This window comes from Salvelinus alpinus, chromosome 18, assembly GCF_045679555.1.
Source record: "Salvelinus alpinus chromosome 18, SLU_Salpinus.1, whole genome shotgun sequence".
Lineage (NCBI taxonomy): Eukaryota > Metazoa > Chordata > Actinopteri > Salmoniformes > Salmonidae > Salvelinus > Salvelinus alpinus.
The window spans coordinates 9,002,234-9,027,992 of record NC_092103.1 but is presented as its reverse complement, the minus strand read 5'-3'; the positions used below and the strand labels follow the sequence as shown (position 1 = coordinate 9,027,992).

The 25,759-nt window shown below is 41.8% G+C and overlaps 1 protein-coding gene across 2 annotated transcripts in view; it reads right to left on the bottom strand.

The window, feature by feature from the left end:
• The window catches only part of LOC139543724 (contactin-associated protein-like 4), a 198,236-nt gene that overhangs the window by 121,929 nt on the left and 50,548 nt on the right, over positions 1-25,759 (bottom strand). The window contains exons 1-3 of one of the 2 annotated variants that reach the window (XM_071350077.1): positions 18,609-18,737; positions 15,035-15,228; positions 11,402-11,549 (exon numbers count right to left, since the gene is read on the bottom strand). In XM_071350077.1, coding sequence (XP_071206178.1) covers positions 11,402-11,549; positions 15,035-15,091 — 205 coding nt within the window. In that variant the 5' untranslated portion in view covers positions 15,092-15,228; positions 18,609-18,737. Of the gene's footprint in view, positions 1-11,401; positions 11,550-15,034; positions 15,229-18,608; positions 18,738-25,759 lie in introns of those variants that run through there. The other variant, XM_071350076.1, reaches the window with a different exon arrangement.

Sequence of the window (25,759 nt, the reverse complement as noted above, 5' to 3'; positions counted from 1 at the left end):
CATGAAATGCTTTGAAAGGCTGGTCATGACTCACATCTACACCATTATCCCAGAAACTCTAGACTCCAATTTGCATACCGCACCAACAGATCCACAGATGATGCACTCCACACTGCATTTTCACACCTGGACAAAAGGAACACCTATGTGAGAATGCTATTCATTGACTACAGGTCTGCGTTCAACACCATAGTGCCCTCAAAGCTCATCACTAAGCTAAGGACCCTGGGACTAAACACCTCCCTCTGCAAATGGATCCTGGATTCCTGACGGGCCGCCTGCAGGTGGTAAGGGTAGGTAACAACACATCCACCATGCTGAACGTCAACACGTGGGCCCCTCAGGGGTGCGTGCTCAGTACCCTCCTGCACTCCCTGTTCACTCATGACTGCACGGCCAGGCACGACTCCACACCATCATTTAGTTTGCTGATGACACAACAGTGGTAGGCCTGATCACCGACAATGATGAGACAGTCTATAGGCAGGAGGTCAGAGACCTAACAGAGTGGTGCAAGGACAACAACTTCTCCCTCAACGTGATCAAGACAAAGGAGATGATTGTGGACTACAGGAAAAGGAGGACCGAACACGCCCCCATTCTCATTGGCAGGGCTGTAGTGGAGCAGGTTGAGAGCTTCAAGTTTCTAGGTGTCCACATCACCAATAAACTAACATGGTCCAAGCACACCAAGAGAGTCGTGAAGAGGGCATGACAAAACCTATTCCCCCTCAGGAGACTGAAAAGATTTGGCATGGGTCCTCAGATCCTCAAAAGGTTTTACAGCTGCACCATCAAGAGCATCCTGACTGGTTGCATCACTGCTTGGTATGGCAACTGCTCGGCCTCCGACCGCAAGGCACTACAGAGGGTAGTGCATATGGCCCAGTACATCCCTGCGACCAAGCTTCCTGCCATCCAGGATCTCTATACCAGGCGGTGTCAGAGGAAAGCCCTACAAATTGTCAAAGACTCCAGCCATCCTAGTAATAGACTGCATCCGCACGGCAAGCAGTACCGGAGCGCCAAGTCTAGGTCCAAGAGGCTCCTAAATAGCTTTTACCCCCAAAGCCATAAGACTCCTGTACAGCTAATGAAATGGCAACCCAGACTATTTTGTATTCCCCCTACCCCCCTTCTGGAACACTGCTGCTACTCTCTAATATTAGCTATGCATAGTCACTTTAAAAACTCTACCTACATGTACATATTACCTCAATACCGGTGCCCTCGCAGATTGACTCTATACCAGTATTCCCTGTATTTATCCCCGCTATTGTTATTTACTGCTGCTCTTTAATCATTTGTTATTCTTATCTCTTACTTTTTTTTGTTAGTATTTTCTTAAAACGGCATTGTTGGTTAAGGGCGTTTAAGTAAGCTGTTGTATTCGGCGCATGTGACAAATACAATTTGATTTGATTTTAATCCCCCCCCACATGCCCCCCTTGACACAACTACGAAAACACAAACAACAAAAACGGTTCACAACTCCTGCAGCTCTGTCGGACACTGGGTATGTGCATAGTCAATGGTAGGCTTCGAGGGGACTCCTATGGTAGGTACACATATAGCTCATCTCTTGGCAGTAGTACGGTAGACTACTTTATCCCTGACCTCAACTCAGCGTCTCTTAAAGCGTTCACAGTCAGTCCACTGACACCCCTATCAGATCACAGCAAATCACATTCTACTTGAACAGAGCTATCCTCAATCATGAGGTATCAAAGCCAAAGGAACTGATTAATATTAAGAAATGCTTTAGATGGAAGGGAAACAGTGTGGAAATCTACCAAAAAACAAAGAGGCAACAACAGACAATTTCTAGACAATTTCCTGGACAAAAGTTTTAACTGTAATAGTGAATTTGTAAACTTGGCAGTAGAAAACCTAAACAGCATATTTGACCTCTCAGATTCCCTATCAAATCCCAAAATTTCAAGCAGACAACCTAAGAAAATCAACAACAATGACAAATGGTTTGATGAAGAATGCAAAAACCTAAGAAAGAAATTGAGAAACCTATCCAACCAAAAAGATGGCACCAACAGAGAGCGCTGCCTCACTTCTAGCCTTTAGGAAACTTTGCAGTATTTAGTTTTTTTATATATTATTTCTTACATTGTTAGCCCAGAAAATCTTAAGTGTTATTACATTCAGCCGGGAAGAAGTATTGTATATCAGCGTGACGTCAACTTACCAGCACTACAACCAGGAATTCGACTTTCCCGAAGAGGATCCTTTGTCCGAACCACCTAGGACATTTGACCTGATTCCAGAAGCTGACCCAAAACAACGCCGCCAGAGAAGAAGTAGATGCGGCGGTCTTCTGGTCAGACTTCGGATGCGCCGAACACCACCCACCTCTTCCGAGTATATTACTCGTTACTGTCCAGTCTCTAGATAACAAGGTAGACGAAATTAGGACAAAGGTTGCTTTCCAGAGAGACATAATGGATTGTAACATACTCTATTTCACGGAAACATGGCTCTCTCGGGATATCGAGAGTCGGTACAGCCACCTGGATTCTTTGTGCGTCACGCCGACAGGAATAATCATCTCTCGGGAAGAAGGATGGGGGTGTATGTTTCATAATTTAACGCCTCATGGTGTAATTGTAACAACATACAGGAACTCAAGTCCTTTTGTTCACCTGACATAGAATTCCTGACAATCAAATGCCGACCATATTATCTCCCAAGGGAATTCTCCTCGGTTATTGTCACAGCCGTGTATATCCCCCCTCAAGCTGATACCATGCCCTCAAGGAACTTCACTGGACTTATGCAAACCTGGAAACCATATATCCTGAGGCTGCATTTATTGTAGTTGGGGATTTTAACAAAGCAAATAGGAAAACAAGGCTACCTAAATTCTGTCAGCATATTGACTTTAGCACTCGTGTAGTAAGTAAAACAGTCACTAAAACACTGGATCACTGCTACTCTAACTTCCGCGATGCATACAAAGCCTTCTCCCGCCCTCCTTTTGGAAAATCTAACCACGACTCCACTTTGCTTCTCCCTTCCTATAGGCAGACACTCAAACTGGATGCTAAGGACTATTCAACACTGGTCTGACCAATCGGAATCCACGCTTCAAGATTGTTTTGATCAAACGGACTGGGACATGTTCCGGGTAGCCTCAGAGAATAATATCGAAGTATACGCTGATTCAGTGAGTGAGTTTATAAGGAAGTGTATTGGAAATGTTGTACCTACTGTGACTATTAAAACATACCCTAACCAGAAACCGTTGATAGATGGCGGCATTCACGCAAAACTGAAAGAGCAAACCATCGCATTTAAACATGGAAAGGTGACTGGGAATATGTCTGAATACAAACAGTTATTCCCTCCGAAAGGCAATCAAACAAGTGAAATGTCAGTATAGAAACAAAGTGGAGTCGCAATTCAATGGCTCAGACATGAGACGTATTTGGCATGTCCTACAGAGAATCATGGACTACAAAAGGAAAACCAGCCACATCACGGACACCAACGTCTTGGTTCCAGACAAACTAAACACATTCTTTGCCCACTTTGAGGATAACACAGTGCCACAGACGCGGCTGGCTACCATGGTCTGTAGGCTCTCCTTCTCCGTGGCAGACATGTTAACCCTCACAAGGCTGCGGCCCAGACGGCATCCCTAGTCGTGTCTTCAAAGCATGCGCAGACCAGCTGGCTGGTATGTTTACGTACATATTCAATCTCTCCCTATACATGTCTGCTGTTCCCACATGCTTCAAGATGGCCAGCATTGTTCCTGTACCCAAGAAGGAAAAGGTAACAACTAAATGACTATCGCCCCGTAGCACTCACTTCTGTCATCATGAAGTGCTTTGAGAGACTAACCAAGGATCATATCACCTCCAACTTACATTTCACCCTCCACTCCACCCTCCAAAGACGATGCAATCGCCATCACACTGCACACTGCCCTATCCCATCTGGACAAGAGGAATACCTATGTAAGAATGCTGTTCATTGACTTTTGCTTAGCATTCAACACCACAGTACCCTCCAAACTCATCATTACGCTTGAGGCCCTGGGTCTCAACCCCACCCTGTGCAATTGCGTCCTGGACTTCCTGACGGGCCGCCCCAAGGTGGTAAAGGTAGGAAACAACATCTCCACTTCACTGATCTTCAACACTGGGGCTGCACAATGGTGACTGCATGGCCAACTCAATCATCAAGTTTTCAGACAACACAACAGTAGTAGGCTTGATTACAAAAAACGACGAGACAGCCTACAGAGAGGAGGTGAGGGCACTCGGAGTGTGGTGTCAGGAAAACAACCTCTCACTCAATGTAAACATCACAAAGGAGATGATCGTGGACTTCAGGAAACAGCAGAGGGAACACCCCCCTATCCACATCAACAGGACAGCAGTGGAGAAGGTGGAAAGTTTTAAGTTTCTCGGTGTACACATCACGGAAAAACTTAAATGGTCCACCCACACAGATAGTGTGGTGAACCTCAGGAGGCTGAAAAAATGTGTCTTTACACCTAAACCCTCAAAAACCTTTACAGATTCACAATTGAGAGCATCCTGTCGGGCTGTATCACCGCCTGGTACGGCAACTGCACCGCCCACAATCGCAAGGTTCTCCAGAGGGTGGTGAGGTCAGCACAACGCATCATCGGGGGTAAACTACCTGGCCTCCAGGACACCTACAGCACCAATGTCACAGTGAGGCCAAAAGATCATCAAGGACAACTTTCTAGGCAGAGATGCAAAGAAAAAGCCATATCTCAGACTTGCCAAAAAAATAAAAATTAAGATGGGGGAAAAACACAACAAACCTAGAAGGCCAGCATCCCGGAGTCACCTCTTCACTGTTGACATTGAGACTGATGTTTTGCGGGTACTATTTAATGAAGCTGCCAGTTGAGGACTTGTGAGGCATCTGTTTCTCAAACTAGATACTCTAATGTACTTGTTCTCTTGCTCAGTTGTGCACCGGGGCATCCCACTCCTCTTTCTATTCTGGTTTGAGCCAGTTTGCACTGTTCTGTGAAGGGAATAGTACACAGCGTTGTACGAGATATTCAGTTTCTTGGAAATTTCTCACATGGAATAGCCTTAATTTCTCAGAACAAGAATAGACTAACGAGTTTCAGAAGAAAGTACTTTGTTTCTAGCCATTTTGAGCCTGTAATCGAACCCACAAATGCTGATGCTCCAGATACTCAACTAGTCTAAAGAAGGCCAGTTTTATTGCTTCTTTAATCAGACAACAGTTTTCAGCTGTGCTAACATAATTGCAAAAGGGTTTGAAATGATCAATTAGCCTTTTAAAATGATAAAGTTTGATTAGCTAACAGAGTGTGCCATTGGAACACAGGAGTGATGGTTGCTGATAATGGACCTCTGTATGCCTATGTAGATATTCCATAAAAAATATCAGCCTCTTCCAGGTACAATCGTCATTTACAACATTAACAATGTCTACACTGTATTTCTGATCAATCTGATGTTATTTAATGGACAATAAATGTGCTTTTCTTTCAAAAACAAGGACATTTCTAAGTGACCCCAAACTTTTGAACGGTAGTGTACTTAGCTAGCGAATGCAGTTTAGCCTACTGAAACACCCGGCTCAAAACAGATGCTATGTTACCTAGCTGGCTATGGCTATCCAACACGGGAACTCTTCCAGGTCAAGGTAAGCTTTTGGTTTGATTAATTTATTGCCACCAGGGCCTACCGGTGTAACTGCTAAACTGCTTGCTAACTGTACACTGTATTGCATGATTGTAGCGGGTTTACTAATGCATTAGTTCTAGTAGCTATGCTGACTTGATGTTAGCTAATATAGTGACAACTATGTAGGCTGTGTGTAAGGGTTAGCGGTTAGCGGTCACAACTAGTCTAAAGGCCAGTTTTATTGCTTCTTTAATCAGGACAACAGTTTTCAGCTGTGCTAACATAATTACAAAAGGGTTTTCTAATGATCAATTAGGCTTTTAAAATGATAAACTTGGATTAGCTAACACAACATGCCATTGGAACACAGGAGTGATGTTGATGATAATGGGCCTCTGTATGCCTATGTAGACATTCCATAAAATATCTGCCATTTCCAGCTACAATAGTCATTTACAACATTAACAATGTCTACTCTGTATTTCTGATCAATTTGATGTCATTATTGGACAAAAAAATGTGCTTTTCTTTCAAAAACAAGGATATTTGTAAGTGACCCCAAACTTTGAACAGAAGTGTATTTACTGTATTTTATATACCATGTATTTTATATACCATCTATTGCATCATGCCTATGCCGCTCTGTCATTGCTTATCCATATATTTATATGTATATATTTTTATTCCATTATTTTACTTAGATTTGTGTGTACTCGGTAGTTGTTGTGGAATTGTTAGATTACATGTTAGATATTGCTGCACTGTCGGAACTAGAAGCACAAGCATTTCGCTACACTCGCAATAACATCTGCATGTAACCAATACAATTTGATATGATTTGACATAGAGACCCAGAAAACTTGAGCCTAGGCCTTCACTATTGTGAACTACTAAAACAATACAGAAATACACCATGGAAAAAGAAGGAACAGCACGTCAGAAATCAGGTCAATGTAATGGAAGAATCCATAGAATCTAAACACTTCTGGGAAAATTTGAAAACTCTAAACAAACAACACGAATAGTTATTTATCCAGATGTATGGATAAACCACTTATCCAGTCTTTTTGGCTCTATAACAAAGCACAAACATCAAAACATCATGATCAAATACAAGTCTTAGAATCAACTATTAAAAACTACCAGAACCCACTTGATTCTCCAATTTCATTGAATGAACTGCAGGACAAAATATAAACCCTCCAACCCAAAAAGGCCTGTGGGGTTGATGGTATTCTAAATTAAATTATAAAATAAGCAGACCACAAATTCCAATTGGCTATAACATCATCCTCAGCTCTGGTATCTTCCCCAATATTTGGAACCAAGGACTGATCACCCCAATCCACAAAAGTGGAGACAAATTGGCATTTTAACAAATTACTGTACGACAGACCATGTTTTCACCTTGCACACCCGAATTGACAAACAAACAAACCAAAACAAAGGCAAAGTCTTCTTGTCACGGCTCTCGTCGTAATGAGGATCGGACCAAAGCGCAGCGTGGTAAGTGTTCATGATTTCATTTGATCACAAAACACTCGAACAAAATAAACAAGAGGGAAAACCGAAACAGTTTTGTAAGGTGCATAAACTATACAGAAAACAACTACCCACAAAACACAGGTGGGAAAAAGGCTGCCTAAGTATGATTCCCAATCAGAGACAACGATAGACAGCTATCCCTGATTGAGAACCATACCCGGCCAAAACATAGAAACAGAAAACATAGAAATAAAGAAGCTAGAATGCATACCCTAGTCACACCCTGGCCTACCCAAAATAGAGAATAAAAGTCTCTCTATGGCCAGGGTGTGACACTTCTCATGCTTTGTTGATTTAAAAAAAGCTTTCAACTCAATTTGGCATGAGGGTCTGCTATACAAATTGATGGAAAGTGGTATTGGGGGAAAACATACGACATTATAAAATCCATGTACACAAATAACAAGTGTGCAGTTAAAATTGGCAAAAAACACACATTTCTTTCCACAGGGCCGGGGGGTGACACAGGGATGCAGCTTAAGCCCCACCCTCTTCAACATATATATCAAAGAATTGCCGAGGGCACTAGAACAGTCTGCAGCACCCAGCCTCACCCTACTAGAATCTAAAGTCAAATGTCTTCTGTTTGCTGATGATCTGTTGCTTCTGATCCCAACCAAAGAATGCAGCATCTAGATCTTCGGCACAGATTCTGTCAGACCTGGGCCCTGACAGTAAATCTCATTAAGACAAAAATAATGGCATTCCAAAAAAGGTCCAGTTGCCAGGACCACGAATACAAATTCCATCTAGACACCGTTGCCTTAGAACACACAAAAAAAAACGATACCTATGTCGGCCTAAACATCAGCGCCACAGGTAACTTCCACAAAGCTGTGAACGATCTGAGAGACAAGGCAAGAAGGGCCTTCTATACCATCAAAAGGAACATAAAATTTGACATACCAATTAGGATTCTGGCAAAAAATACTTGAATCAGTTATAGAATCCATTGCCCTTTATTGTTGAGAGGTCTGGGGTCCACTCACCAACCAAGATTTCACAAAATGAGACAAACACCAAATTGAGACTGCAAAAATATCCTCCATGTACAACGTAAAACACCAAATAATGCATGCAGAGTAGAATTAGGCCGATACCCGCTAATTATAAAAATCCAGAAAATAGACTTTATAATTATACAAGCACCTAAAAGGAAGCGATTACCAAAAGCCATCACCTACAGAGAAATGAACCTGGAGATTTTTTTTTAATCCAAGTGCGTTTTTTGGGCAGAAATGCCTTCTCGAACATGTGAACTTTCATGTGCCTTAATAACAAACTTGTATGCCATCTGTAAATTGTTAAATTACGAGCCTAGTTGGTTTATCCACAGAAAAAGAGAGAAACCTTCCTGCTAGCCATGATTGGCTGAGGTAATGAGTGGGCTGGACATGCCGAGAGATGAGTTTGGATTGGTCGTCCATATAGCACACTTCTGTCTATTTGAGCTGGTCAGTATGTGTTGGTAATCCTGTGAAAACGCAGCTTTTTTGAATGAATCGCGTAGTAAAACTGTGTTGCTCTCCACTTTCTGGAAGTGGAAAGTGAGGTTACAATTTTATCAACTTTCAAAGTAGAATTGATCATATAACCATTTTGTAGCTCTGTGTCTCTGCTTTTATCCAATGTAAAAAAACACCACTTCAAATGTTACTACATAAGACCGAATCAAGACGGTCGGTCACATATTTCCCTCAGATTACACAGACCCACAAAAGAATTCAAAAACAAATCCAATTTTGATAAACTGCCATATCTATTGGGTGAAATACCACACTGTGCAATCACAGCAGCAAGATTTACTGTTCTTTTTTTCCACTTGTGTTTATTATCTATTTCACTTGCTTTGGCATTGTAAACATATGTTTCCCATGCCAATAAAGCCCCTTAAATTGAATTGAATTATAGAGAGAGAGAGTTTGTATACCTACAAGGTCCAACATTCAAAATTCAATAGCTAAATGATCCTTGGTATATTAAAACAATTCCTTATGTTAGCTTACTAGAAAGCCATCCCTGGGCCATTAGACTTTAGGGGGATACAATGCGCATTTCTTCAGTAAAAAGACAGGTGCTGCTGATAATACTGACATCGTTGTCAAGGCACAGGCAAAGGACAAAGTGACTTCAGAAAGTATTCACACCCCTTGACTTTTTCCACATTTTGTTGTGTTACAACTGTGGGATTAAAATTGACTTAATTGAAAAAATTTTGTCAACAATCTACACAAAATACGCTGTAATGTAAAAGTGGTGGAAAAACACATTTGTAAAAAATAAATGAAAAATATATTTTGATTAGATAAGTATTCAACCCCATGAGTCAATACAAGTTATTCACCTTCGGCAGTGATTATAGATGTGAGTCTTTCTTTGCATACCTGGATTGTACAATATTTGTATATTATTCTTTTTTAAATTCTTCAAGCACTTCGGGTCCCGGGGACCGAGTTTGGGGAACCCTGGCGTAGCCCATGTATCGGATGCTGTCTGGCCAAAAATGATGCATGTCCAACTTTTTTTGGCCAGCCAGCATCAGATACATGGCCTACATATAATAAGACAGAGGGGCGCTGTTTCGCTTGCTCGGTTGCTTTCTACGTTGAGATATTTTCAACCACTTGCGAATTGAACGAAAGTTGGCCGGTGTCCTGTTCGGATGCTGGAATTATTTTGGATGAACGTGCGAAGGTAACCTACTTTCTGAAGTGATTTGTTTGACAATCAGATGAGAACATCATGACTGGTTATGTTCATGGCACATTACAGTTCAATGACATGTCTTTACTATAAATAAATCCCTATTATTTTGAGGTGGGGGGGGGCTCAGAATGGCCTCTGGCTGGGGCCTTCAAATCACTGCCATACATACTTTAATAAACACTTGATCTTTTCATGGCATTGACTGACCAGATGAATCCAGGTTAAATCTATAAACCCTTATTGATGGCACTTGTCAAATCCACTTCAGTCAGTGTTGATGAAGGGGATGAGGCAGTTTAATAAAGAAGGATTTTTAAGCCTGGAGATAATTGAGACATGGATTGTGTATGTGTGCCGTTTAGAGGGTGAATGGGCAAGGCAAGACATTTAAGTGCATTTGAACGGGGTATGGTAGTAGCTGCCAAGCGCACTGGTTTGTGTCAACAACTGCAACGCTGCTGGGTTTTTCCCGCTCAACAGTGAACCTGTGTGTATCAAGAATGGTCCACCACCAAAAGGACATCCAACCAACTTGACAACTGTGGGAAGCATTGGAGTCAACATGGGCCAGCATCCCTGTGGAACGCTATCGACACCTTGTAGAGTCCATGCCCTGACAAATTGAGAATGTTCTGAGGGCAAAAGTTGGGGTTGCAACTCAATAGGAAGGTGTTCCTAATGTTTAGTAAACTCAGTGTATAATTTATTGTAATTTGGGTAACACTGTTTTACAAGGCTACTTCCCTGGCATTTACTTTACATGGTTACTGATTACATGGTCATTACAGAAAAATTACCAAATACAACTATTTATTTGAATTGGGCTGTTGAACAATTATAGCACTGGTAGCACTCACTGAGTGTTTAAAACAAAAACTTCCAGAATGTAATTCCATCCCCAAAAGTCAGATAAATTCGCTATAAATAAGTATAAACAAACCCTGGACACTAATTGTTTTGAGAGTGAAACCATCTGCTCTCACGTATAATCATTCAAAACACAATATAACATATCAAAACACATCCACTCTGTCCTCTCTCATTTGTCTCATAATACATTTCCTCCCACTAGTGCCACCTACAAAAAGAACAAAAAAACCGATTCATATATTAATGTAATACAACTCATAAATCATCACTCTACCTGGTGGACTGATTAAAAAACAATCCAGGGATAGGTTGTTGGACTGAGGGAGAAACAGAGGCCTAGCTGCCAGAGTACGAGAAAGAATATACAGTATATGTCTGTGTGAGACAGAAATGACAACAGTGAAAATAAAATAGATTCAGCTTTCGCATATTGTTTGTTGGCTCATCTTAAGAAAAAAGCATTTAGTACATGTACACCTACAGTAGTTTCTTTCCTAGTTTAATAATAGAAAAAAATACCCAGGGGGCAAAACTGGTTGCAATGACATCAATACAACCAGATTAGAGTAATCTCATTGCAATAAGGAAATGATGTCCTGTCCAACCCCCCTGGTTGTACTTACTGTAAGGGCATCCATAGGCCTCCAGCCTCAGGCCTATCCTCCCGTTAGGGTTCCAGTCGAGAGGAAGTAACCGTAGGAACCTGGCAAAGACTGGCTGCTGCAGTTTGAACTGCACCACACTGTCTGCATTGCTGTTTCCAGTGAACGCCTGGAGAAACACACAGAGGGCACAAATATACAGAGAGGCTTAGGGTTGATGGATAGTTCATTGAAATGTTGTTGACAGTTAGTTGAACATCTACAAACCGTCTATTTGGGACTATCCAAAGGAAGAGTTACCATAGGCACTACCTGATTTACCACTGTATGATATGATTGTTTTTCTTCTTTGGGTCAGAGGAGGCTGGTAGGAAGAGATCTAGGAGGACGGGCAACTTGTAATGGCTGGAATGGAATTAATGGAACTGAGTCAAACATGTGGTTTCCGCCTCCCGGGTGGCGCAGTGGTCTAGGGCACTGCATCGCAGCGCTAGCTGCGCCACCAGAGTCTCTGGGTTCGCGCCCAGGCTCTGTCGCAGCCGGCCGCGACCGGGAGGTCCGTGGGGCGACGCACAATTGGCCTAGCGTCGTCCGGGTTAGGGAGGGTTTGGCCGGTAGGGACATCCTTGTCTCATCGCGCTCCAGCGACTCCTGTGGCGGGCCGGGCGCAGTGCGCGCTAACCGAGGGGGCCAGGTGCACGGTGTTTCCTCAGACACATTGGTGCGGCTTGCTTCCGGGTTGGAGACGCGCTGTGTTAAGAAGCAGTGCGGCTTGGTTGGGTTGTGCTTCGGAGGGCGCATAGCTTTCGACCTTCGTCTCTCCCGAGCCCGTACGGGAGTTGTAGTGATGAGACAAGATAGTAATTACTAGCAATTGGATACCACGAAAATTGGGGAGAAAAGGGGGTAAAAAAAATATAAATAAATAAAATACAAAACATGTGGTTTCCATATGTTTGACGTGTTTGATGCCATTCCATTCCAGCCATTACAATAATTCTGTCCTCCTACAGCTCCTTCCACATGCCTCCACTGCTTTGGCAAACCCTCTTTTTTTTCATGAAATAAAAATAGATACTCCCACACTGATGAATGCTCCCAATAGCTTTGCCTCCACCATTTGAGAAGAGCATGTGGCCGCATTGATAAAGTGGGTCCTGAAAGGGGTTTGTTACTGATGAGATTAATAAGAAATGTAATACTGATGCTCTTTCGGTCTCATGTTTGCTGGTAAATACTTAGGTCTACTATTTGAGTAATGAGCGTCGTTAACCTCTCTGATCCTAACTTATGTTTCTAATAAGACATGCACATATTACATAGCAGTATTGTGTTCTATTATTTGTCCTCTCCTCCTGTTCCCTGGCTGTGTCCCAAATGGAATGCTATTACCTATTTAGTGTACTACTTTTGACCAGTGCTGTGTATGGGCCCTGGTCAAAAGTAGTGCACTAAATACGGAACATGGTACCATTTGGGACACTGCCCTTGTCTCTCATTAAGATGGATAAATAATGGGTTCATCCCCTAGGAGTTTTCCATCCTACCTTTGAAGAATTCCATCCTACCTTTGAAGTTGACACTCCAGTTAATTGGTGGTTCACACGCTAAAATAAGGGTGAAATACCCAATTAACACTGTTAACGTCCTAACTATCATTGTGAGATAGACAAGAGCCAGGCCAGTAGCTCCCTTTCATGTTGGCTAGGGGAGACGATAAAGTGCATTCAGAAAGTATTCAGACCCCTTGACTTTTTCCACATTTTGTTACGTTAACAGCCTTATTCTAAAATGTATTAAATCGTTTTTTTCCCTCATCAATCTACACAGAACACCCCATAATGACAAGGCAAAAACAGTTTTTTTTTAAACTGAAATATCACATTTACATAAGTATTCAGACCCTTTACTCAGTACTTTCTTGAAGCACCTTTGGCAGCAATTACAGCCTCAAGTGTTGTTGGGTATGACGCTACAAGCTTGTCACACCTGTATTTAGTGTGACAAGTTTCTCCCATTCTTCTCTGCAGATCTTCTCAAGCTCTGTCAGGTTGTATGGGGAGCGTCGCTGCACAGCTATTTTCAGGTCTTTCGAGAGATGTTCGATCGGGTTCAAGTCCGGGCTCTGGCTGGGCCACTCCAGGACATTCGGAGACCTGTCCCAAAGCCACTCCTGCGGTGTCTTGGCTGTGTGCTTAGTGTCGTTGTCCTGTTGGAAGGTGAACCAGTCTGAGGTCCTGAGCACTCTGGAGAAGGTTTTCATCACTCTATACTTTGCTCCGTTCATCTTTCCCTCGATCCTAACTAGTCTCCCAGTCCCTGACGCAGAAAAACATCTCCACAATATGATGCTGCCACCACCGTGCTTCACCTTATGGATGGTGCCAGGTTTCCTCCAGACGTGACACTTGGCATTCAGGCCAAAGAGTTCCATCTTGGTTTTGTGTCGAAAATCTGCGTTTATAATATAACATTTGATGTTTGTCCCACACTGAAATTGACTTTCTTAGTGTTGTTGCATAATTTGGAGAGCTGAGAAGCATCCTCATCGTCTTTGAAGAGAGGATGAGCCGTGCTTCTGGTGAAGCAAAGCGTTAAGCCCAACAAATTCCACTGTTTCCTGCTAAGGAAGCTCAGTAAGCTGCATCTCATTTGTGTGTGTGTGTTCCCATAGGTGCGTGCTTATGAGGAAGCTTAGGAAGCTGCATCTCATTTGCTCCGGGAGGGAGGTGTCCCTTTGAAATATGCCTGTCAAGGTGCAAATCCCTCCAACGCCTGCTCCCTGTCTGACAAGCCTTCGCTCATAGAAGAGAAAGAGAGAGAACAACACTCATCCCTTAAACTCAAACTTATTAAGCCCGGTCTGAGGAAAGAAAAAACACATACCAGGACTTGTGACTGGTACTGATAGTAGACTCCTGCTGTCAATTGGAGTTGAAAAACCCTCTAAGAGGTTCTTAGGATTGATGAGAATATGTGCAGAAATTTGATGCCAAGTACTTAAAAATATGCGTAGTCAAACTGTGAGTACAGAAGAGAACTGTATGCACATATGTTGTGAAATCAGAATTTTCCTTTTGACAATCTTTCTAATTCTCTCTTCCTCGCGTCAGCTAAAATTAACAGAATGCTATTTAGTACCAAAAGCAAGTAACAAGGATGGCAACACACTAAAATGCAGCTATATCCAACAATTCTCTCAGCCAACAGTATAGAGCTAAGCTGGGCTTTTCCTGCCTTCCAGTGATTCATCTATTATTCATTGATAGTGAAAGGACACTTATGAGACTATTTGAGAGTTTGGCTACATGGTGTACTTGGCAGCGTCTGAAATGGCACCCTATTCCTATATAGTGCACTACTTTTGACCATAGTCCATGGGCCCTGATCTAGCCTCTGCTACAGGCTTTCACCTCACCACAACGTGAGCGAAGCCTAGGAGCAGAGGCTAGCCCTGGTCAAACGTAGCACAAGGGAGCCACAGGGTGCAATTTCAGATGCAGCCATATGGTCTTTCGTCAGTGACTCACCCCTATGCTGTCTTGCAGGTTTAAATGACTACAACCAGTCAAGGTTGCCCACTGACCCTGACACTGTCTTCCAGGTATGATTACCTACAATGTACACTAGTCAAGGTTGCCCACTGAGACTTACCCCGATGCTGTCCTCCTGGCGGTACTGTTTCCAGTTGCGTCCCGTGTCGCTGAACATGAGGAGGAAGGAGGAGACCCAGTCTGAGCTGCCGTAGCGACCCTGCGTGGCCACGGCTGTGATCTCTGTCCGCTCCCCCAGGTCCACCTCCAACCACTGGTACTTATTAGACTCTACAGGAGCCCAGCCTCCGGCACCTGAAGGAGAAACACACAGGGATCCCACATATTGTAACTCTTTACATTATAAACTAACTATGAGAAGAGGAACAGACACACACAGACACAAATGGGCAGTTTCCCGGACAACGTTTAAGCCTAATCTTGGACATTAAAAGCATTTCCAATGGGGATTCTCCATTGAGAATGGTTTTCAGTCCAAGACTAGGCTTAATCTCCGTCTGGGAAACCGGCCTTATGACAGAAGGAACACGCAAAGACATAGTTACATATCCAACATCATGTAACTTATTGTTAATGATAGTCTATTGATAGTTTGTTGAGCATAGGGGGCATCTCAAAATAAAGTGTTATCACAAACCCTATAAGAACAGGCATGAACTTTTAGGAGGATAGTGTGATAACGTGTATTTGCTTATGAGTGACCCTGTATAACGTATTACATACCTCAACGGTTCTCAACCTTTTTTGGTAATTTTACCTCATCCACATTTTGCTCTGCATGAAGTACCCCCTCATGTGCAACTGATCATTAGGCCTATATTCTTATGAGTCTTCCCAAGGACCCCCTGTGAATAGGCCAGGTACCCCGCTGATGGTCCCCATCATTATATTTTAACTCTATGAGAGGAAAAATCCACTTTTGAGGGGAATGTTTGGGAAAGTGTGTTTTTAACCTGTTTGGGATAGGGGGCAGCATTTTCACGTTCGGATGAAAAGCGTGCCCAGAGTAAACTTCCTGCTAATCAGGCCCAGAAGCTAATATATGCATATTATTAGTAGATTTGGATAGAAAACACTCTGAAGTTTCTAAAACTGTTTGAATGATGTCTGTGAGTATAACAGAACTCATATGGCAGGCGAAAACCTGAGAAATATCCAACCAGGAAGTGGGAAATCTGAGGTTTGTAGTTTTTCAACTCATTGCCTTTCTAATATACAGTGTCTATGGAGTCATATTGCACTTCCTAAGGCTTCCACTAGATGTCAATAGTCTTTAGAACCTTGTTTGAGGCTTCTACTGTGAAGGAGGAGAGAATGAGAGCTGTTTCAACCAGATGTCTGGCAGAGTGCCATGAGCCGGTTATGCGTGTGGCCGTGAGAGCGACCTGCGTTCCATTGCATTTCTAAAGACAAAGGAATTCTCCGGTTGGAACATTATTGAAGATTTATGTTAAAAGCATCCAAAAGATTGATTCTATACATCGTTTGACATGTTTCTACGAACTGTTATATGACTTTTTGGACATTCCGTCTGAACTTGGACTAGCCCGCGCCTCGTGAGTTTGGATTGTGAACTAAACGCACTAACAAAAAGGAGGTATTTGGACATAAATGATGGACTTTATCGAGCAAAACAAACATTTATTGTGGAACTGGGATTCCTGTGAGTGCATTCTGATGAAGATCATCAAAGGTAAGTGAATATTTATAACGCTATTTCTGACTTTTGTTGACTCCACAACATGGCGGGTACCTGTATGGCTTTTGTGTCTGAGCGCCGTACTCAGATTATTGCATGATGTGCTTTTTCCGTAAAGTTTTTTGGAAATCTGACACAGCGGTTGCATTAAGGAGAAGTATATCTTTAATTCTGTGCATAACACTTGTATCTTTTATCAAAGTTTATGATGAGTATTTCTGTAAATTGATGTGGCTCTCTGAAAATTCGCCGGATATTTTCGAGGCACAACATTACTGACCATAACGCGCCAATGTAAACTGAGATTTTTGGATATAAATATGAACTTTATCGAACAAAACATAAATGTACTGTGTAACATGAAGTCCTATGAGTGCCATTTGATGAAGATCATAAAAGGTTAGTGATTAATTTTATCTCTATTTCTGCTTTTTGTAACTCCTCTCTTTGGCTGGAAAATGGCTGTATGTGTTTTTGTGACTAGGCTCTGACCTAACATAATCATATGGTGTGCTTTCGCTGTAAAGCCTTTTTGAAATCGGACACGATGGGTAGATTAACATGAAGTTAAGATTTAATTTGGTGTATTGCACTTGTGAATGTATGAAAGTTAAATATTTCAAAAAAAGATTTTAGAATTTTGCTCTCTGCCTTTTCAGCGGCTGTTCGGCTAGCGTAAAAAGTTTTAACATATGGGTGACCTTATAGTTCAAGGGGATGGAATTTCATTTTTTTAAAGAAACAAATGGGCTTTAGATAAACAAACCTGTCAACACAAACAGCATACGATAAGCTTGTGCATACTCTAGTTTGGTAGCAGTCTAGTATCCTATAGTATTGTAGCACATATGACATACACTGAATTAACCAAACATTAGGAACACCTTCCTAATATTAAAATGCACCAGTGAGCCTGGCATCTATTACCATACCCCGTTCAATGGCACTTAAACATTTTGCCTTTCGCATTCACCCTCTGAATGGCACACATACACAATCCATGTCTCAATTGTCTCAAGGCTTAAAAATCCTACTTTAATAACCATTTACTGCAGTGGGGTAAATTAGGGTCATAGAGTGTTTCTTGGTAGTCTTAAACAAATCTTCTTTAAAACAAAAGTATATACCTCACACACACATGGTTATGTGCTTAAAAAAGGAGACACTTGTACCATGTCAGAAATAGAGTTGAAATGTATTCCATTTTGAGTTTGCATCCCAATATTACACTTTATATACATCACAGAAGACTGAAATATAACAAAACCTTTTGATTTTCCAATTAACATTCCATCCACGAGGCCACTAGAGAGCGATTTGGTAATTTGACTGCAGGAAAGGGTCCTCCCCTTCATCTACACTGATTGAAGTGGATTTAACAAGTGACATCAATAAGGGATCATAGTTTTCACCTGGATTCACCTGGTCTGTCTATGTCAATGAATGTTTTGTATACTCACTGTACATAATCAATTAACAGATTCTGTACAGTGCACTGTATATCATCTCTGGGAATATAGCAGCCTTGCACAACGAAATTGAACCTAAACACATCAACATCCACTACAGAGCTGGTAGCAAAACGAGGAAGAATGATCCAAAATCAGGTGATGTGCACACACAACCTAATGTTTCTTTCAATACATAAAAACACATGGGATACATTCTTCTCAGGTATCATTGGTATTCAAGGCTCATATATGAGCAAGCAGTCACTCTCCATTTGCCAGTAGCAAACACATGATACAATTATATTCATATGACAAAGCAGAGCATCTCCAATAATGCAGCAGACTGGTTTAAATGTGCAGAAAGGTCCTCCGTGACATTTCAAGTCACTAATCGGATTCAAAATAAAGTAACCACTCAAACTGGAACTCTGGATATGACTGCAGTAGGGTTTAGAGTCAATCCCCTAGATGTAATGACAATCCCCCTACTTGCAATGACTGTGATATATGGTTACCTTACCTACCTTAGTTGAATGCACGTTCTGGATAAGAGCATCTGCTGAATGACCAAATGTAAATGTAGATAGAAAAAAAATTGAGCAATCGAATCAGCAAAGTGTCCTGTTCCATGAAACCACACAACAGGCTGTGGAACAGGAACAGGTCTTTGGCTTCTGCAGGAGCCAGGAGGAGGGAGAGAGAGGGGGTAGCCAAAGAGAGACATGAGGAGGAGGAGGAGGAGGAGGAGAAGTGATGAAATAGCACTGTCGAATAGAGACACCATCGTGAGAAAGAAGGGACCACAGGATGAGAGGTGTGCTAATGTCTGTGACAGAGGGGAAGTAGAAAGTGCTGAGTCGGGCAAAAGCACCCCCTCAGGGCCCCGGACACCAGATGGACGGAGTGGGAGCAGAGAGGAGTCTAGAGGAGGTACCCAGGCTTCCAGCAGGGCCGGCCCAAAGACACAACACAGTTAGAGGACTGAAACTAGTCACACCGCAGCTGGGAATAGAAATGTCCCAATTAGCTGCAGGGGGCCTTACTCTATACAGAGAGACACACAGAGCCTTTGAAGTAACCAACACAAAAACACTGAGGTTAAAGGCCACTTAACATTTGCAAAAGTGATGTAATCTAACTAAGCTGACGCAAAAACTCTCCAGGAACTGGTAGGAATCCCACAGAGACCAGATTTTCCTGATTCTCCACACTTCTCCCAAAGTGTGCGCCAGCACAATACCCATACTATGTACACTACATGTATGTAATTCAATAGAACCTTACTTCAGCACCTCACACCTGTACCAAACTAAATAAGAAAGATAAAGATAATCTAGGACATACTACGTACACATGTAAATGTTTAGATGTTGTACACTAAGCTATGTTTCATTCCTTATCTGAATTCAAAGTGAATGAGTTGGTAGTTATTTATATTCATTATCCTACTTTATTGTTTATATAACCGCCTATTGGTTCCACTCATACTGTCTGGTCTGTTCAGGGGCAAGACAACACGCTGCCCGTATGTGTTGGCATTTAGGACAAGAGGCAGCGAAAGGCCAGGTTGAATAAGTACTTAACTTTAGTAGCAGACAGATGCTGCCATTGACACAGCGATGAGAGGCAGAGAGCAAACACATTGACCTTTGCTCAATACTGCCGATGGAATAGACAACATGCAGGGGGAACAAAGAGTAGAAGAGTACACAATACCAGGAAGGAATCCACCTACAAAGACAGAAGACAAAAACAGAGTATTCATCCCAAATGGGCCCTGGCCCAAGTCAAAAGTAGTGTATAGGGTACCAACAGTAGAGCACTCTATAGGGGACAGAGTGCAATTTGGGATGCATCCAAATACAGAAAATAGGTTGCATGAAGCACGTTTATCAGCTTTTATCTCTCATTCTCACAAGCAATTAACACATTCATGTGTTTTATTCTGTCTTAAAAATTGGCCATTTTTAACATGTCTATTTATGGCTGCTGGGAAGCAGAACTGGGATAACTATACTTTTAATTGTACTTTGTGAAAAGTAAATCTAATTTGCAGGGGAACAAATAGTTATTTTGGAGGTGACAACAAATATTTTAATACAGATCGCCCAAAAATTACTACTTTTTAAAACTATTGGAATACAGATCTCAGAAATGAACAACAACAAAAAAGTATTTGAATACATATCTCAGGAAGTGACTACTTCACTGAAACTATTGGATTGGCTTCCTTCAATTAATGGCAGGGCTGTATCTGGAACGTCATGTTGAAGATAGAAATATAATTAATAGAGCACACACAATCTCCTAAACTTTTCCAATCTATCTGACAATCATATTTGAGCTACACAATACATTTCAATCTGTACATTTTATAAATTCTCCTTAAACAACCTCTACAGGATTGGTCCCCCCCCCCCCAAGGGACAGTTAAGCTAACGTAGGCTAATGTGATTAGCATGAGGTTGTAAGTAACATGAACATTTCCTAGGACATAGACATGTCTGATATGTGCAGAAAGCTTAAATTCTTGCATTTCAAAGATGGTACAAAAAAAATATACAAAAAACGCATGGTTTTTCTTTGTTTTATCTTTTACCAGATCTAATGTGTTATATTCTCCAACATTCATTTCACATTTCCACAAACTTCAAAGTGTTTCCTTTCAAATGGTATCAAGAATATGCATATCCTTGCTTCAGGTCCTGAGCTACAGACAGTTAGATTTGGGTATGTCATTTTAGGCGCAAATTGAAAAATGGGGTGGATCCTTAAGAGGTTTTAATGTCCATTGCCCCAGGTGTACAACATTAAGTCAAACTAATTAGCCAATGATATTTTGTAAAGATAAGTATACTGAACAAAAATATAAACTCAACATGCAACAATTTCAAAGATTTTACTGAGTTACAGTTCATAGAAGGAAATCAGTCAATAAATTAATTAGCGCCTAATCTATGGATTTCACATGACTGGGCAGGGTGCAGCCTTGGGTGGGCCTGGGAGGGCATAGTCCCACCCACTGGGGAGCCAGGCCCAGCCAATCAGAATATGTTTTTTCCCACAAAAGTGCTTTATGACAGACAGAAATAATCCTCAGCACACCCCCTCCCCCTCTTCAGACGATCGCGCAGGTGAAAAAGCCGTATGTGGAGTTCCTGGTTACACGTGGTCTGGTATGGACATTTGGATGTACTGCCAAATGCTCTAAAACAACGTTGCAGGCGGCTTATGGTAGAGAAATTAACATACAATTATCTGGCAACAGCTCTGTTGGACATTACTGAAGTCAGCATGCCAATTGCACGCTTCCTCAAAACTTGAGACATCTGTGGCATTGTGTTGTGTAACAAAACTGCACATTTTAAGTGGCCTTTTATTGTCCCCAGCATAAGCGGCAACTGTGTAATGATCTTGCTGTTTTATCATTTTCTTGATTTGCCACACGTCAGGTGGATGGGTTATCTTGGCAAATGAGAAATGCTCACTAATAGGGATTATAATAAGGATTTTAACACATTTGTGCACAGAAGTTTAGATAAATTATATTTTTGTGCATATGGAACATTTCTGAGATCTTTTATTTCAGCTCATGAAAAATGGGACCAACACTTTACATGTTGCATTGATATTTTAGTTGAGTATATAAATACGTTTTGATGCTCAACTACTGTATGACTCTTTCAACATGCCATTGAAAAGGTCAAAAGATGCAATACATTTTATAATCCCTGAACATACTGCAGAGTAATTCAAAGCCATTTGCAAACATTACAAAGAGCAAGTTGGATGCTTAGAAAAACAACTTTGAACATCTTGTCCATCTGAGGGTAAGTGCTCTTGTTTCAAACACACATTATACCGTCTTTAAAGGGAATTTTTACTCAGAATACAAAACTAACATGATTTTACACCTACATTGGCTGCAGTTGATTCAAGAAGGCAGTTTTGGGATATTTAGTTTCCTGTCGACACTTAATAGCCATATTTTGTAACTGTTAGAATTCTCAGTAACACTTAACATTAAACTGTGGTTGTGCCTGTGAAATAAAACTGGATTTACTTTGAGAAAAAGTTTATTAGCATGTTGTTACATAATACTCTGGTAATTGCATTTTAATTGCAAAGCAATGAGCTGATAGTGACTGTTCCTTATTCCACTTATGTAATTTCTCCATTATTATGCAATTATAAAGCAATTTCCAAAGTCCTATGTAACAACAATGTTGCTATTGTCATAATCAACATTACTACACATGTACAGGAACTTGATGTCAAGTGTTACTGTGTGTCTAGTGTCTAGTTTTAGAAACAGACGCCTCAAAAGTCCTCAATTGGCAGCTTCATTTAATAGTACCCGCAAAACACAAGTCTCAACATCAACAGTGAAGAGGCGACTCCGGGATGCTGGCCTTCTAGGCAGAGATGCAAAGAAAAAGCCATATCTCAGACTGGCCAATAACAAGAAAAGATTAAGATGGGCAAAAAAACACAAACAGAGGAACTCTGCCTAGAAGGCCAGGATCCCGGAGTCGCCTCTTCACTGCTGACATTGAGACTGGTGTTTTTCGGGTACTGTTTAATGAAGCTGCCAGTTGAGGACTTGTGAGGCGTCTGTTTCTCAAACTAGACACTCTAATGTACTTGTCCTCTTGCTCAGATGTTCACCGGGGCATCCCACTCCTCTTTCTATTCTGGTTTGAGACAGTTTGCACTGTTCTGTGAAGGGAGTAATACACATCGTTGTATGAGATCTTCAGTTTCTTGGCAATTTCTCGCATGGAATAGCCTTCATTTCTCAGAACAAGAATAGACTGATGAGTTTCAGAAGAAAGTTATTTGTTTTTCTTGCCATTTTGAGCCTGTAATCGAACCCACAAATGCTGATGCTCCAGATACTCAACTAGTCTAAAGAAGGCCAGTTTTATTGCTTCTTTAATCAGACAACAGTTTTCAGCTGTGCTAACATAATTGCAAAAGGGTTTGCTAATGATCAATTAGCCTTTTAATGATAAATTGTAATGATTTAATGATAAAATGATCAAGTTTGATTAGCTAACAGAGTGTGCCATTGGAACACAGGAGTGATGGTTGCTGATAATGGGCCTCTGTACGCCTATGTAGATATTCCATAAAAAAATCAGCCTCTTCCAGGTACAATCGTCATTTACAACATTAACAATGTCTACACTGTATTTCTGATCAATTTGATGTTATTTAAATGGACAATAAATGTGCTTTTCTTTCAAAAACAAGAACATTTCTAAGTGACCCCAAACTTTTGAACGGTAGTGTACTTAGCTAGCGAATGCAGTTTAGCCTACTGAAACACCCGGCTCAAAACAGATGCTATGTTACCTAGCTGGCTATGGCTATCCAACACGGGAACTCTTCCAGGTCAAGGTAAGCTTTTGGTTTGATTAATTTATTGCCACCAGGGCCTACTGGTGTAACTGCTAAACTGCTTGCTAACTGTACACTGTAATGCATGATTGTAGCGGGTTTACTAATGCGTTAGTTCTAGTAGCTATGCTGACTTGACGTTATCTAATATAGTGACAACTATGTAGACTGTGTGTAAGGGTTAGCGGTTATGATATGAAGGTTTGGCTTGGAAAGGTTTTTTCGACTGGTCACAGACAGCTGATGTGTTCTGCACTGAAATCCACAAGCAAAGGGAAAAGGTGAGAGGAGGAGAGTGCATAGATGCGATATGGAATTATCCAGCGATTAAAGGGATCATGCTGTTTGTATATGGCTGTTTTGAAAGTGATCTGTGTTTGCATGTGAACAAGGGTGTATTCATTCCGCTGATTCTGTTGAAAAACGTTTCTTAAATGGAAGCAAACAGAATGAAACGGGGATAAACACACCGGAATTTGTCCAATAGAACTCTCATTTGCAACTGTTGGACTAATGATTACACCATAGATCAGCTAGATGCAGGCAAGATTATGTCAATGTCTGTCAGCTTGATTACTCAAATGTGCACCTAAGTTATAAACTTTCATTCATAGGCTAGGTTGTAGCAATCTTATGATGGGTATAAGGAAAATTTGAGTATCATGTAGTAGCCTAAACCTATCGATGTTACATTGAGCTGGGTGAATGGAATATGAATGACAGCCATTTGTCACCGCAGTGACACCACCTGCGTCACTACCTGTTGAATACCTGTTGAGTCTGCAGACGTGTTGCTGTGCGTTTTGCTGCCAACTTTACTTTACTTTGCTAGCTGACAACTTTACGTTTTTTTTGTTTTGTTTTTAATTACCGTTTATATTTTTAGTTTTTCCATCGCAACTTTCTTCCCTCATTCAACTTTTTCACTCCGGACGCTTTATCTGGACATGGTTCGTCAACACCTTCAACAGCCGAAGCTAAGTACTAACATTAACATGATGTCTTTTAATTGCAGTCGCTGTACTCATAATATACAGGAGAATGATCGCCTAACGGCGAGGATAGCTGTGCTGCAAGCCCAGCTTCAGACGCAATCGTTAGGCAAGGGTAATTTCAGTGTAGGAAAGGGTGAAACAGCGTCTGTGCCACCAGTAAGTACAGATAGTAACGTTAGTATAAATCCCCCCGCACTGTCCCCGCAGCCGGACAATTTTCTCATGGCTTCTGGAGGGAAATGCTGTTGGAATGCTCAACCGGTGTCGCTCATTCAGCCGACAGAAACTTTCAACCGGTTTTCCCCATTGAGTAGCGAGTCGGAGTCTGAGGCCGAGTCTTCTCTTGTCTCTACTCCTCCCGTTACGGGGTCTGAGACGCCGAAGGCTCCCACCATTAGCTCTGACAAATTGAAAACCCTAGTCATTGGCGACTCCATTACCCGCAGTATTAGACTTAAAACGAATCACCCAGCGATCATACACTGTTTACCAGGGGGCAGGGCTACCGACGTTAAGGCTAATCTAAAGATGGTGCTGGCTAAAGCTAAATCTGGCGAGTGTAGAGAGTATAGAGATATTGTTATCCACGTCGGCACCAACGATGTTAGGATGAAACAGTCAGAGGTCACCAAGTGCAACATAGCTTCAGCGTGTAAATCAGCTAGAAAGATGTGTCGGCATCGAGTAATTGTCTCTGGCCCCCTCCCAGTTAGGGGGAGTGACGAGCTCTACAGCAGAGTCTCAGCACTCAATCGCTGGTTGAAAACTGTTTTCTGCCCCTCCCAAAAGATAGAATTTGTAGATAATTGGCCCTCTTTCTGGGACTCACCCACAAACAGGACCAAGCCTGACCTGCTGAGGAGTGACGGACTCCATCCTAGCTGGAGGGGTGCTCTCATCTTATCTACCAACATAGATAGGGCTCTAACTCCTCTAGCCCCACAATGAAATAGGGTGCAGGCCAGGCAGCAGGCTGTTAGCCAACCTGCCAGCTTAGTGGAGTCTGCCAATAGCACAGTCAGTGTAGTCAGCTCAGCCATACCCATTGAGACTGTGTCTGTGCCTCGACCTAGGTTGGGCAAAACTAAACATGGCGGTGTTCGCCTTAGCAATCTTATTAGGATAAAGACCTCCTCCATTCCTGCCATTATTGAAAGAGATCGTGATACCTCACATCTCAAAATAGGGTTACTTAATGTTAGATCCCTCACTTCAAAGGCAGTCATAGTCAATGAACTAATCACTGATCATAATCTTGATGTGATTGGCCTGACTGA